The sequence below is a fragment of the Schistocerca nitens genome, chromosome 6 (genome assembly GCF_023898315.1).
Source record: "Schistocerca nitens isolate TAMUIC-IGC-003100 chromosome 6, iqSchNite1.1, whole genome shotgun sequence".
NCBI lineage: Eukaryota > Metazoa > Arthropoda > Insecta > Orthoptera > Acrididae > Schistocerca > Schistocerca nitens.
The window spans coordinates 600,528,044-600,542,676 of record NC_064619.1 but is presented as its reverse complement, the minus strand read 5'-3'; the positions used below and the strand labels follow the sequence as shown (position 1 = coordinate 600,542,676).

The window sequence follows — 14,633 nt, the reverse complement described above, 5'->3', positions numbered from 1 at the left end:
TTCCGCAACACTTCCCTGGGGCAAACCTAAAGATATTTCCACTTCTCCGTCGAATGTAAAATACTATGTCCTTTAAGTTTATTGCTGTTCTCAGCTACACATAAACTTCATATCTAATTGTGAATTAGTATAAAAAGAGTTTACTGAGATAAAACTGAGTCCTATATCAGGAAAATGACAAAATTAATTTATTGACACTAATCGCTAAAACAAAAGAAGAGGCTGATAACCAACATAACAAACTCCTATACCAGCAAATATTTTTACAGTGCCCCCAGAATGCCACAATTACAGTGTTATGGGTATGATTCTGTAAAATGTTGATACTACAGCCCTGTTTGTACTAATAAATTTACTTATAGTAAAGACTTAATTCAGATGATGAAGTGAGAAACGAAATAAATATTTAAAATTTTTATGTTTTCTTAGATTACAAGGAGACAATTCATGATTTTTACTGTTGATGCTGTTACGTATTGTATGACAGTCCATCATTCACTAATGGAGATAACTGCTTGATTCACGCCTTTCGATTCTTAAGTCGTTTTCAATGTCATGTAATTGTAAGTCCCTGGAACAGTTCAGTACCATATCAGTACCAGTGACAGGTGGCAGTTTACCAGGCCTAGAAAATATAATCCCTAATTAGAGGGCTGGCAGAACCGAAAGTTAGAATATGGCAAATACATAATATGCAAAATAATACCAATCAACATATTAATAAAAACAATTATGTAATTTTTCATAACAGTATGAATAGTAATTGGAGTGCATAGAGCTTTTATAGGAATTAATCAATTTACAATGTGGCAGATGAGCCACATTTCACGAGACTTCACAGTCTGTGATAGGCAAGTTCTATAAAGATGCACTTGGAATTCTGTTATGGTTTGATAAACAATATTCGAGTCTTGCTATTTTTTTCCTATTTGATATATTTCTTCCATTGAAGAAAGTTGTTAACTATGAATTTTGGACAGTGTTGCGTGCTGAACCTTATCTCATAGCGTAACCCTACTGAAATCATGTTAATTGAATATTACCTCACAAGGAACCTAAATTTAGTAGAGCAGTAAGAACAATAACAACGAAAAAATTGCCTTTGGAGATTAGAAGATTTCCAATTGCTGTTAAGTATAAAACAATACAGGTACATTAGTTTTGTTACTTGTAGCTGTCTGCATGGCTTAGTAGTCTCATAATCACAGTCATTTGTTCGAATGTTACTAGTAGCAACGTTTTTAATTTTTATTTAAATTACAAATGTATCGTCGAATGCATCTGGTAACTAACAATAACAACATTATTTTTCTATCTTATGTACTCAACATATGAAAATGCTATCAGTTAATTTTTTTAAAAAAAGTTTGAAACATCAAATAGAAAATAAAATACCTTCTTATTTCTAGGTATTCAACAGTATTACTGATATATGTATATAATTTCTTTATTTAATAATAAGACATTTCGAATGTCTGTGCTCAATTTTAATTTATTTTTATATGATCATTAATGAAAAATACAGAATTACTATGCTCATCGAAAATTTTTATTCAATATCCATTAAGGTTCCCTTGCCAGTTCATTATTGTTTGATTTTTTTGTGCAGGTGTTAGCTATAGCTGCTGTGGTTGCTGCAAACTTAATAGCTTTTCTTTTAAATACCACAATTCCCCTTTTCAGCAAGAATGAAACACCAGAAAAGACAGAAGAGGATAGGGGTGACCTGGAAGGCGACCTGGTGGCACTGCTTGAGTCTGCTGACAGCAGTGACGTGACACTCATGGTGGGCGGGGTGCCAGTGGCGGCCCATATGGCAGTGCTGGCAGCACGCAGCCCTGTCTTGGCTGAGAAGCTCAAGGACACCCCAAATGGTACCCTGCAGATGGACGGAGAACCACATAAGGAGCTGGGCGAAGCCCTGCTCTACATGTACAGTGACCAATTGCCACACCCAGAAAGCGTCAGTGACAAGCTCCTAGTGCTGGCCGACAACTATGAGCTTTGTGTTCTAAAGAAATACTGTGAAGAGCAGTTGGCAGACCAAATCTCTGTTAACAACGCAGTGTCCCTGGTTGTGGTCGCAACAAAACACTCCTGCACGGCGCTCAAGAGAGCTTGTGTTGATTTCATCAGGAGTCGAATCTTCGATGTGATGGACACAGCTGGTTGGGAAATGGCATTACGTAATGATCTGGAAATCATGGTGAAGATATGCAAATGTGTGGCTTCAGCAGAAAGGTATAGGTAGTTTTGTTTTTGTGAATAATACTGTAACTATTTCTATATTTTTGTACTTATACACAAGGACTGGTCGAAATAACGTATTAACTTCTGCAAAAATTGAAACACATGGAAAGAATAATGTGACAGAATCCAAGCAGAGAGGGAGTGTAAAACAGTGTACCAACGATAAGTCATTAAAATTACCGAGAAACTGTAGGAGTGCCACGTCCTCCACATCAGTACACCTTTTAAAACACAGAAGTCTAAATTTTTGTGCTTCAGGGAAAAAATAACATCTTTGAACAAGACAGTGGGGGAAGTGAAACTCATTGTCGATGTATTGAACGACAATAAATCTATACACATAGCGTTGATGGTGTGCTGAGAGGCAAACACTCTACTGGCGTACTTAGAAGGAATTAAAGAACAATCTGCTAAGAAGAGTTTGCCAAAGATGCTCGCTTTGCAATGCTCAATGAGTAAACAATTGTACCAGGAATAATTAATTCTTCAATAAAGCTATCATAACCAAACAAAGCTAATGAGTTAGCAATTAAGTAATTTTAACTGATAGTGGTTAAAGTGTGGACAGGTTTGCTAACCAAATGTAGTTGAACTAGAAAAATCTAATTATCAAATTAACTTTAGAGTGATCATCAAATTTCATCTAGCTTAGACCACTCTTAGAGTATCTGTTGCTAATGTTTTTATAGGTGACAAATTTTAATCACTCTGTGGTGGTACATTAGTGACAGTAGATAATGATTACCTGCAACATTTGATTGATTTCAGTACAGAGACTGTTATCATTGTATTTTGAACAAAAATAAATTTTTATATAGGGTAACTTACACTTATCGAGTTGTGTTTCAGTAACATATTCCTGTTAGTTATGTTGAAGCTAAGCAACAATACGAACGTGTTCTATAGGATGAAACCACAAGGAGTTTAGTTAGTTATGAACTATGGTCCCTCTTATCTGAATTTAATCCAAAGTGTCTTAGGCAGAAACTCAGTCAAAATCTTAAATAAATCTGATTAATAATGGCTTGCAAGATGGAAAGAGTGTAAATATGGTTCTGCCCTGTGTGAACTCGAAAACCAGGTCTTAAGCCAAGATGGTTGAGTAAAGACGTGTCAGACGAAATGTAAATGTGAGATCAGCTGCCAGTACACTCACAAGTAAATGAATTAGAAGTTCCTGCCTAGTAACGTGTAGTACCCAATTTCGTTTTGATGACGTAAAATAGCTGGGACACCAGGATGCACGTAAAGGGTTGGGAATCCAAGTTAATTCATGATCTGTTGACAAGCACATACGCATAATAAAGAATGGCCATAAAGACAAACACATCACGGTCAGTGACATTCCACAATTGCTCATTAGGACAGAAATGCGGTAACCTAATCTACTACATAGCGTGTTGCTGCAACGACCTGGTTTGAAAGCAATTGAGCTGTACATTTTCCTGTTCAAACTGCAAGACACCAACAGCGTCTGCAGACGAGTTAAGTTAACATTCATAAATGGGGAGAAACTTGTTGAATTGTTCACTGGGATGAGACGATGTCAGACATGTTTCAAGCATCAGTTCATCACCAACAACAATACCATTTTCTCCCGCCTCACTAGCGCTCCATTGGCAAATGCAATAGATTGTGTCTTTGGTGTGCTTGCGTTCTATCAACGATACTGTAATGGAACATATACCTTTAAACAAACCTGGACAAGTTTTCTGGGTATGTACTAATATATTCCTGGACTCATCAGTCCAGGCTACTATTTCTGTGCTCCAGATGATCAATGGCCACGAGGTTACACCCAGTTTAATTTCTGTGCTCTGTGACGTGTTGTGAGGAAAGGTACACATAAGCAGCACTTTGATCTGTATCACATGACATAAGTATCGTCTGAGTGCTATGAATAGCACATTCTTTAAAAACTCAAGAACTGAATAGGGGCTTGATTTGGTGCATTGTATCCTGTCCACTGATAAAATTCCTGATAGTCTACAGCCACAACTGTCAACAACACCTGGCCATGGAAACTGGCAGCGTCAGTCTTTTGCAAATCGATGTTCTAAAGCAGCATACTTGACATGATGGCAAGTGAAGTACAGTGTGACTGCACCACCGTGGGAGGCGAAATGACGCGTACTATGAGCACCTAACAAACTCATCTGCCTTTTCTATTTCAGTCGCCATTACACCTTCATTCTCCACAGCCCCATCACTGCCACCAACACCCTTTCCATTACATAACCTAACAGCAACAGCTATGCCCACACCATCCATCACCACACCAGCTTCATCTGTATCCGCATCAGCTTCCTCTGTGACAACATTTTCTCATCAACCAGACCACAGTCTGAGTAAGGCAGCATGCTGTTACAAATGTCTTTTTACCTCGCCTATAAAGTTCTTCGAAAATATTTGAAATTAAAATCTATCTGCGAAGCCACTCATAAATAAATAAAGTAAAGCTGTTCTTAACAGCTTGTTTGAGTGCTGCAGTATGTTACTATAAATACTCAGATTAGAGGGAGCATTCCCTTACCATTTTCTGACCGTTGACCTGATTTACTTAGCCAGTTACAAGGGGAAAATGATTTAACTGGATTTCAAAGCATGGTTGATCTTGGCATTTTTCACATTTTCAGAATATAACTAGACATGAAATAAGGGATGAATGACCAATTGAACATTGAAACTCGAACTTTTGGATTTATTGTGGTACATTTATACATTAGGCTATCAAAAGACACAGCACTGACTGATACCTAACTCATACCTTTCAAAAACTCTGTTATCATAAAGACTTCAGTACCCAGATTCAACTCTACCCTGATATCATCATAACCCTTAGTCATCCTGCACCCCTTCTTCCTCATGATCCTCCACCTGTAGTGTCTGAATATCCTTATGGAGGTTGACAGCGCTGTTGATACAAAAGACACTGTAGAGAATGTTGAGTGGGAGCTCCAGTCCTGAATTCCACTTGCAGAAACTCATCAGTAACCAGCTAGAATTCCAGCTCTACTTTCTTTAACCATATTTTCTCAAAGTCTGCATTACAAGTGGTATATCTTGTAATGTGCAGCGCCATTGGCCACTGTAGGCACCATGTATAACATTCATTATCAACAGCCGAAAGACAATATTGTCAACAATGTCTTGTATGGAATAATCATCTAATCCAAGACTATGAGAACTAGCGAACTCGCCCAATGAATCCCAATTCAAATGTAGTACCTTTCTAAAACAGTTTCCGAACCTGAAATCCCCTCCCTATACACCACTTGTAACCTATCCCACCAGACATACAATGATCGGGTGAAACACTACGACCACTGCACACCATCAGATTGAATGTCAGCTGGTGGTGTTTTGGACTCGTGACATGGAGAGGAAAGTACGCAAGCAAAGTAGAGATGAATGGGGAATCATTCTTCCGACGATAAGGGGCTGCAAATCGGAAAATTCAATGAGACTGTGGCAAACAGCAGATTTTTATAATCCAGCTCATGGGAGCGAGCGTCTCGGAAATGGCGAAGCTATTCGGGTGTTCATGCACCAACACTGAACAATGTTTGGCAAGCACAATTGTCTTTAGGGTACACCATTCAGAGCCCGTTGTTAACATACAGCTTCTCAGCAAACGACCATTACGTCTTCACATGCTTGATCTAACGACTTCATCAGTCACGATCACAGTGGGCATGGGACCACAAAAATTCGACAGTAGATCACTGAAAATCTGTCGCCTGGTTGGATGATTGGTGACCTGATATGCGGACATCCAGGCGAATGGCTGTTTGAAACATGCATTCCGCCATGGCCGCTGGTCTATGAAGATGCTGTGAGAAATAGTCACATGGGCTTCTATGGGACTTGTGGTGTCACAAGAGCAGAGTCGTGTTACAGTGGTCTAAAGATCGTGATAGAGAAATCATGCTGATATATTGGAAACGAAGTTCGTCTGATCTGAATGTGATGGAGCATATGTGGGACACAACTGGGTGCCAGCTCCGTTCTCACAAATTGCTGCTTGTAATCAATGGCAACTATGAGTGTTGAGCATAGACGTCTGGTACTAAGAGGAAATATAGCAAGGATGTAAAGAATCTATGCCGCCTAGAAGTGCAGTTGTACTGCATTCCAAGTGTGGAACAATGTGCTGTTAAGCAGATCGTTATAATATTTCGGCCCGTCAGTGTATAAATGTAAGGGAAATGCCTCTTCCAAAAATTCTGACCTGGTCGTGCTCATCCACACCACTGACATACCATTTCAGTCTGACAATTCCCTGGAGTCAATTGCTATCGCTAAAGACATTATCTGATTTGTTATCATTGTCTTTAAAAAAAGGTGCATCCCTGTGAGTGACCACACTCTGTATTTCACCTAAACTCTCCTGCCACATACGCCAAAGTTCTCTCCCAAGGTGCTTTCATGCATCCGCGTAGATACCATTGTTCATTTCCACTGCCGCCATATCTTGATCAATGGACTTTGTTCTACTGCACCCTACATTCACCACAAATACGACCATATACCATTTCATTACTCCATACTTTCCAATGCTCCTCTGGCACTCTATTTTCTCCAACATTCACCACTGACAAATCAACTTCTGCATCCCATTTTTCTCATGATGGTTTCATTCCATCTAGTTGTTTATACATAGCTAATCAGCAAATCTCTGAAGGTATTATGTAAGCAATGAAGAAATGAGTGTGTCAGCCAACATGTTGAATTTCATCAATTCTGTAAAAAATCTCAAATGCCCTTGCTTTGAATCTAAAACCCCCCCTCCACTATTAAAAACAATTAAATTTAGAAATGACAAAAATTAAACTATTCTAATGTTTTAACTTCAAAAATCTCACACTAAATTCCAGGTTTCTTATGATAAATTTAAGATAAAATCAAATAAATCTTCAGAAGAAATATACTAAAATAAAAATGTAAATTTAAGGTAAAATAAAGTAAATCTTTCGAAGAAACATACTAGAATAAAAAATGTAAATTCAATTAATTTTAAAACTAAAATTTAAATTTCTAAAAAGAAAGTTAATATATTAACGAAATTCAATTTCATAATCTTTTTACAATTCTGTATTAAAAATAACTTTATAACTTACCTGTTAGTACTTTTAACACAACTGAGTCAATCTTTTTAACGCATCTGTCAGGCAAGAAATTTTAAATCTGTTATCTACAATTGTTTCTCTTACCACAATTTGTGTCATCAATTTAAAATAAGGAGCTTTATATGTATTATTAATTTTAAGCTCAGATGGTTTACTAAACTGAAATTATTATTCTACTTTGTGAAAAATTGACCCACTTATACAAGGAAAAAGAACAAACAGATCTTAGATGTTTGTAGTCAACATTTTGTCTTGTGAATGTTTTGGTGTCTGGCCATTACATAACCCAAAAACATTTTCACATAGTTTATCATTAAATAAAGCACCCATTTTCATAGTTGTGAGTTACTTACATGGTCTTTAGAGCAGTCAAATTTATGATATAAATAAGGTGATTTATAACAAAATTATATGGATACACTCAACATCTCATTTGAAATGTGAATGTGGTGATAAAATTATTTACTAGTGAAAGCCATGAGGGGAACAGATTGTCTTTGTTTCGTTCACACTTACTAAAAGATTCCTAAACAACTTGTGCGTTATAATTCTACATTATCAAATATATTTTGAGAGGATGATATAAATTTGTGTCATGTTTATTATGAGTTTGAAGGCTGGGATTTTAAATTTGGTTAGTTTAAAGAAATGTGCAGTAGGAATACTGGATTTGGTTTCATTACAGCAAATTCAGCAAGGAAATTTAATGATGTAAAATACTGAAATAAGGGATAAAGATTTCATAAGTTTAAACATTAATCATAATGAAAAATGTGACGCAGTTATATTACTAATAGTGTGTATTAAACCTTTCTCATTATTTTTTCTTAAAAAAATGTTATCAGAATATGACCCAGAGGAAAAGAACGAAATTAGAAAAAAACAGAAGATTGATCTTTACAAATGTGGAAGAAACAACCAAAGACATAATATGAGAATTAGAAAGGAATATCACTGTGTTATTGGGGCAATCAAACAAGTTACATAGAGGTTTGAAGGAGTTGTAGAAAATGTGCTAAAAACAATTGAAGAAAACAGAAAAAAGAAAGGAATATGGTTTCTTATTATCATCTAGGGGATATCAGAGAAATATTAGTGAAACAGATGATAATACATTCATTGGAACAGAAGTACAGAATGTTTTGAGTAAGAAAGAAGAAGTAGCTACAAATATAAAAAAATGACATATAAACGAAGAGATAAATGTGACAAAATTGTAAATATAAGTAAATGAAAGTTAAAATTTATTGTTGTTGTTGTGGTCTTCAGTCTGAAGACACGTTTGATGTGGCTCTCCACATTGCCAAATAACAAGAGCAACCTGCATCCTTCTGGATCTGCTCACAGTATTCCTTGGTCTGCCTCTAAGATTTTCACCCTTCCCACACACTTCCCTCCAATACTAAGCTGGTGATCCCTTAACATCTCAGAATGTGTCGTACCAACTGATCCTTTCTTCTGGTTGCACCACAAATTTATTTTCTCCCCACTTCTGTTCAGAACATCCTCATTAGTTGTTTCACTTTCACACTTGGTTACACTCCATACAAATACTTTTAGAAAAGACTCCCTAACACTTAAATCTATATTTGATGTGAAGAAATATTTCTTCTTGAGAAATGCTTTTCTTGTCATTGACAGTTTACATTTTACATCATCACTACTTCGATCCTCATCATTTATTTTGCTGTCCAAATAATAAAAGTCATCTAGTACTTTAATTGTCTGGTTTCCTAATGTAATTCCCTCAACATCACATTTAATATGAGTACATTCCATAGTTTTGTTTTGATTTTGTTGATGTTCATCTTATATCCTCCTTGCAAGTCACTGTACATTCCATTCAACTGCTATTCCATCTCCTCTGTTAGCTTTGAAACAATTACAATATCATCAGCAAATGTCAAACATTTTATTTCTACTCCCTGTAATAAATACCTACTTCAGATTTTTCTTTGATTTCCTTTACTGCTTGCTCAATTTACAGCTTGAATAACACTGGAGATAGGCTACATCCCTGCCTCACTCCATTCTAAACCACTGTTTCTGATTCGTGCCCCTAAAATCTTATAACAGTCATCTGTTTTCTGTACAATCTGTAAACTGCCTTTTGCTCCCTGTATTTTACCCCTGCTGCCTTCAGTATTTGAAAGAGAGTACTCCAGTCAACATTGTCAAAAGTTTTCCCAAAGACTACAAATGCCACAAATGTGGGTTTTCCTTTCCTTAAGCTATCTTCTAATAAGAGAAGTCGTAGGGTCTGTATTGTTTTATGTGTTCCTACATTTCTTCACCAAGGTTGGGTGCTACCAGCTCTTCCATTCTTCTGTAAAGAATTCTTGTTAATATTTTGCAACCATGACTTCTTAAACCGATAGTTCGGTAATATTCACATGCGGCAGCACCTACTTTGTTTGGAATTGGAATTATTCGCTTGTCCTGTCCCATATGTATTACACACCAGATGGACGAGTTTTGTCATAGCTGCCTCTCCCATGGGTGTAAATAGTTCTGTCATAATGTTGCCTGGTTATACATGTTTCTAAACCATTATGGTTGCCCACTAGAAATTCAAGCTTAACCGTTTTGCACTTCCTATAAATCTCATTTTTTAGAAATTGTATTCGCCTTTCATCCGTGTCATTTGCTGCATTTGATATTTTCTCCTTTCATGAGTTAAATTCAATGTCTCTTGTGTCATCCAAGGATTTCAACCAGCCTTTGTCTTTCTACCTATTTGATCCTCTGCTGCCTTCACTGTTTCATTTCTCGAAGCTTCCCACTCGTCTTCTAGTGTATTCCTTTCTCCTGTCTAATCAATTGCTGCCTAATGCTCCCTCTAAAACACTCAAAAGCTTACAGTTCTTTCAGCTCATCCAGGGTCTGTCTCTTTCATTTTCTATCTTTTTACAATTTCTTCAATGTTAGTCTACTGTTCATAATCTATAAGTTGGGGTCAAAGTCAACATCTTTCTTTGAAAACATCTTACAGTTTAAAATGTGGTTCTGACATCTCTCCTCCATTACATAATCAATATGAAACCTTCTAGTGTCTACATGCCTCTTCCATGCATACAACCTTCTTTCATGATTCTTAAACCAAGTGTTAGCGATGATTGAGTTATGTTAGACAGCTTCCTCTTTCATTCCTTTACCCATTCCATATTAACCTACTATTTCTCATTTTCTTCGTTTTCCTGCCGTTGACTTCCAGTCTCCAGTTAGAATTAAATTTTGTTTTCCCATAACTATCTGGATAATTTCATTTATCACATCATGCAGATCTTCAGTCTCTTTGTCACCAGTGGAGCTAGTTGGCATACGAACTTGCACTATTGTGGTGGGTCTGGACTTTGTGTCTGTCTTCGTTATGATAATGTGTTCACTATTGCCTGTATTCTTGTTTTCTTATTCATTATTAAATATTCTCCTGCATTACCTGTATTTGATTTCGTATTCACAACACTGTATTCACTTGGCTAGAAGTCATGTTCTTCCTACCACCGAATTCCACTGATTCCCACTAGGTCTTATTTCAAACTATCTGTTTCCCTTATTCAGTTTTCTAATCTACATGCCTTCTTAAGGGATGTAACATTCCACAGTCCAATCTCTAGTACGCCTGTTTTGTTTCTGCTGAAGATTATATACTCTTGAGTAGTCCCCACCCAGAGATCCGAATGGGGGACTATTTAACTGCAAAATATTTTATCCAAGAAGCTGCCATCATCATTTAATCATAAATAGATCTGTGTGCTCTTGGGAAGAATTGTATCTGTAGTTTCCCCTTGCTCTTAGCCTCTTCCAGTACAAGCACATCAAGCCTATTTTGCTTGATGTTACAAGGCCAGATCAATCAATCATCCAGATTTGTGTCTCTTTAACTGCTGAAAAGGCTGCTGTCCCTCTTCAGGAACCAAACATTTGTCTGGCCTGTCAACAGGCAATCCTCCATTGTGGTTGTACCTACGGTACAGCTATCTGTATTACTGAGGCATGCAAGCCATCCCGTCAGTGGCAAGGGGGTGGGTAAAGTATATTAACATAAGCAAATATAAAGTCTATGGTTTAAGACTTGATGGAATACTAAACTATATTTTTAATTTACAACCAGAATTGGGTGGAGATGATTAAGAAATTTGTGGAGTAACTTATGAAGCTACAGATAGATTAATGAAGTTATTAACCAGAAAACAAATTGTTATAGATGCAGTGGGTAATAAATTTGATGGTGATAATTTGTCAAAGTATGCAAATGCATTAATATCTTCACTTGTATTATATGGGTCTAAAAGCCCAAATATTCTTAAATCCATTAAGAGTAATAAGTCAAAACACATAGTAAAACCAAAAACTGAAAATTAAATTCAAATAATAGTATACCTACAGGGGATTGACAAAAGGAAAATTAATAAAATAAATCAAGAGAAGATGAATCAAATAAATCAAGGAAGATGAATAATCTGTTGCATCACATTATGCATCAGAGAAAGTAATGAGGTAGAATAGAAATAAGTGAATATATTACGAATTATCATGAGGTGGAAAACTATTCCACAGTGGCACTGGATCAGAGACTGAAATGGCATGGCAAGCTAAGTTCCAGAAATGCTAGCCAATGGTGACAGTCACTGGTGAGTGAGGACTGGAAAGCTGGCAGTGATGTAAAGGTGAGGTGGTATGGTGCACCAAACCCAGGACCTAAGTAAACAAGGTAGGGTGCTTGTATACTGAACAGGTGATGGCTCAGCAGTGTGCAAATGCAAGGTCCACTAGTCTGCAGGCTCTGAATCTGAGATCTCTGCTGGAGACACCCAGAGGCTGGTTGGTGTGATCCTGAGGTGGACGCAGTTGCAGGGCTCTAGCTCATGTTCTGACACCATCAGTTCTAGAAGTAGCACATAGGCCAGCAGCTAGTGAAAGGCAGTGGCTGAATGTATATGACACTAGGTTACACATATCAGGCTGTTGGCTGGCATGGAGTATTTTTTGACAGCAGTAGGACAGTAGACAACATACTGCTAGGTCTTGACTGTGAGGATTTCTGGTAGATATGCCCAGTTTAAATATAAGCAGGCTCCCATCTCTACTGGTGTAGCGGCTGAAGTAGTGTGGTGTGAGGTTAAGGTATGAGGTAATTCAGGTCGCTACTGTGGCAGACTGAGGCCTTGCACATGACATCTCTGCAAAATTATGGCCCTTTCAGTGAAATTTTGCAGTTGGCTAGGTGGCCCAACTCACTACAGGTTGTGAAGTCAGTTCAGAGACATGGTGGCACAACGGTATTGAAGAATATGATAATGGTTTCAGGTGTTATAATTTTTGCATTTATGAATGAAGTAATTTTCTCCTGATTATATTACTCCAAGTCTAAAACATAAAGTAAAGACTATAAGGAAAGAATGAGCAAAAGATGAATTATAGAAATACAATTATGATAGTTACTTACAATATACTTAGAGAAAATCTATAGGAAAGCAGTCTATAAATGATGGTAATTTGCTTATAGCACAATCTATTCCAGTTAGTAGAAATATTCTAGAATATTTTACAAAGAAGAATGAAAAATTTCATGAAGGTGGATTTCTTCCAATGCTGTTTGCAGCATTTAGAGCTTTAGCATCTCTGGCTGATGGAGATACAGCTATTACAACTGCAGTTCATCAGAAGCAAAAAGATGATGCTGAATTACTTGTTGAAAAAACAAAATTTGGAAATGAAGAATAAGAAAAATTAAGGTATTTGATAAAATAATTATAAATTATACACATTCTCAAGCGAATAGAGAAAAATTATTAAAGAAATTAAAAGCTGAGAATGTAAAGATTTTTAGGATTAATAAACTTCTAGGAAAAGCAAGTAAAACTGAATATAGGATAGTTAATTTGGATGCTTCACATCATTTTGAAGCATGTTGGTTTTGTTGTTATAAATAGTAATAAGAAACTTGTTTGGTTTGGACAATACATATCAAAAGTTTTAATTAATTATTTCTGATCAGAGGAATAATATTATAATGACACAGAATTCAAAACATTGATGAATATTTTTGTAAACATTTGAGTACATAAGTTTTAAAATTATTTTCTGATGGTTTCAGATCAAATTAAGTTTTCAAATTAAAGAAGGAATAAAACTTGCTGGCAGACTAAGACTGTGATTTGGACATTGGGTCAAAATTGAGACCTTTGTCTTTCATAGACAAATGCTCTACCAACTGAGCCACTTGAATGTTAGTCACAACCTGCCATCACAGCCTCACTTCTGCCACTACCTCTTCTCCTGCCTTTCAAACTTCACAGAAATTGTCTTGCAAACCTTATATGCTTAGCACTCATGGAAGAAAGCATGTTACAGAGAAAATAGTGTAGCCACAGCTAAGTGATTATTTCCAGAATGAATTTTTTCTCTGCAGCAGAGTGTGCACTCATTTGAAACTTCTTGGCAGACTAATACTGTGAGCTGGACTGAAACTCAGTGGAGGGATGGCTCTGAGCACTATGAGACTTAACATCTGAGGTCATGAGTCCCCTAGAACTTAGAACTACTGAAACCTAACTAACCTAAGGACATCACACACATCCATGCCCGAGGCAGGATTCGAATCTGCAACCGTAGCAGTCGTGCGGTTCCAAACTGAAGTGCTTAGAACCGCTCGGCCACCAAGGCCGGCAGAGGAGGAATATATTGGTATATAAACTGAGCTAGAATTATACTTCATCCTCAATATTTTTCAGAATTTTGATATCTGTCTTTAAGCAATTATAATGATATTTCAAGCTTTCTTCTTTGACATCTAATAACATAGATAATTATAAAATAAAAACCATGTTTATTAAGTAACATTTTAAACTGCCAGAGTAATATCAAACAACATTATTTCATTTCTTTTTTCATTTTTCTCATGAGGTATACGAACTGCATCAGCAAGTGTATCTCTGAATTTTTCTGTTTGTTTATCTTAAATTTTTTTCATATTTAAACTTTTCTTCAGTTTGACTCACATACTTTACACAAACAAAAACGAGTTTCTGTATTGTTATATATTACTTCCTTGCCTGTTTTCATTATTTTATATCAAGAGTAATTACTGATTTCCTGGAACTACCTACTATTAACTATTATTTCATTTGAACCAAATTGTTAGGTGTTTTCATTTAATTTCATATATACTGACACTATCATTTCTGGATTGTCATATTTTAGTGCAATTTAATCAACTTCATATTTTTTTAAAAAATTACACGATATTTC

At 36.3% G+C, this 14,633-nt stretch overlaps 1 protein-coding gene across 1 annotated transcript in view; it reads left to right on the top strand.

Annotated features, from left to right (window-relative positions):
• LOC126262412 (inversin-like) overlaps nucleotides 1-14,633 on the top strand; it is a 97,422-nt gene that overhangs the window by 42,417 nt on the left and 40,372 nt on the right. The window contains exon 3 of the mRNA XM_049959039.1: nucleotides 1,684-2,241. Within this exon, the coding sequence (XP_049814996.1) occupies nucleotides 1,684-2,241 (558 nt within the window). The remainder of the gene's footprint in view (nucleotides 1-1,683; nucleotides 2,242-14,633) is intronic.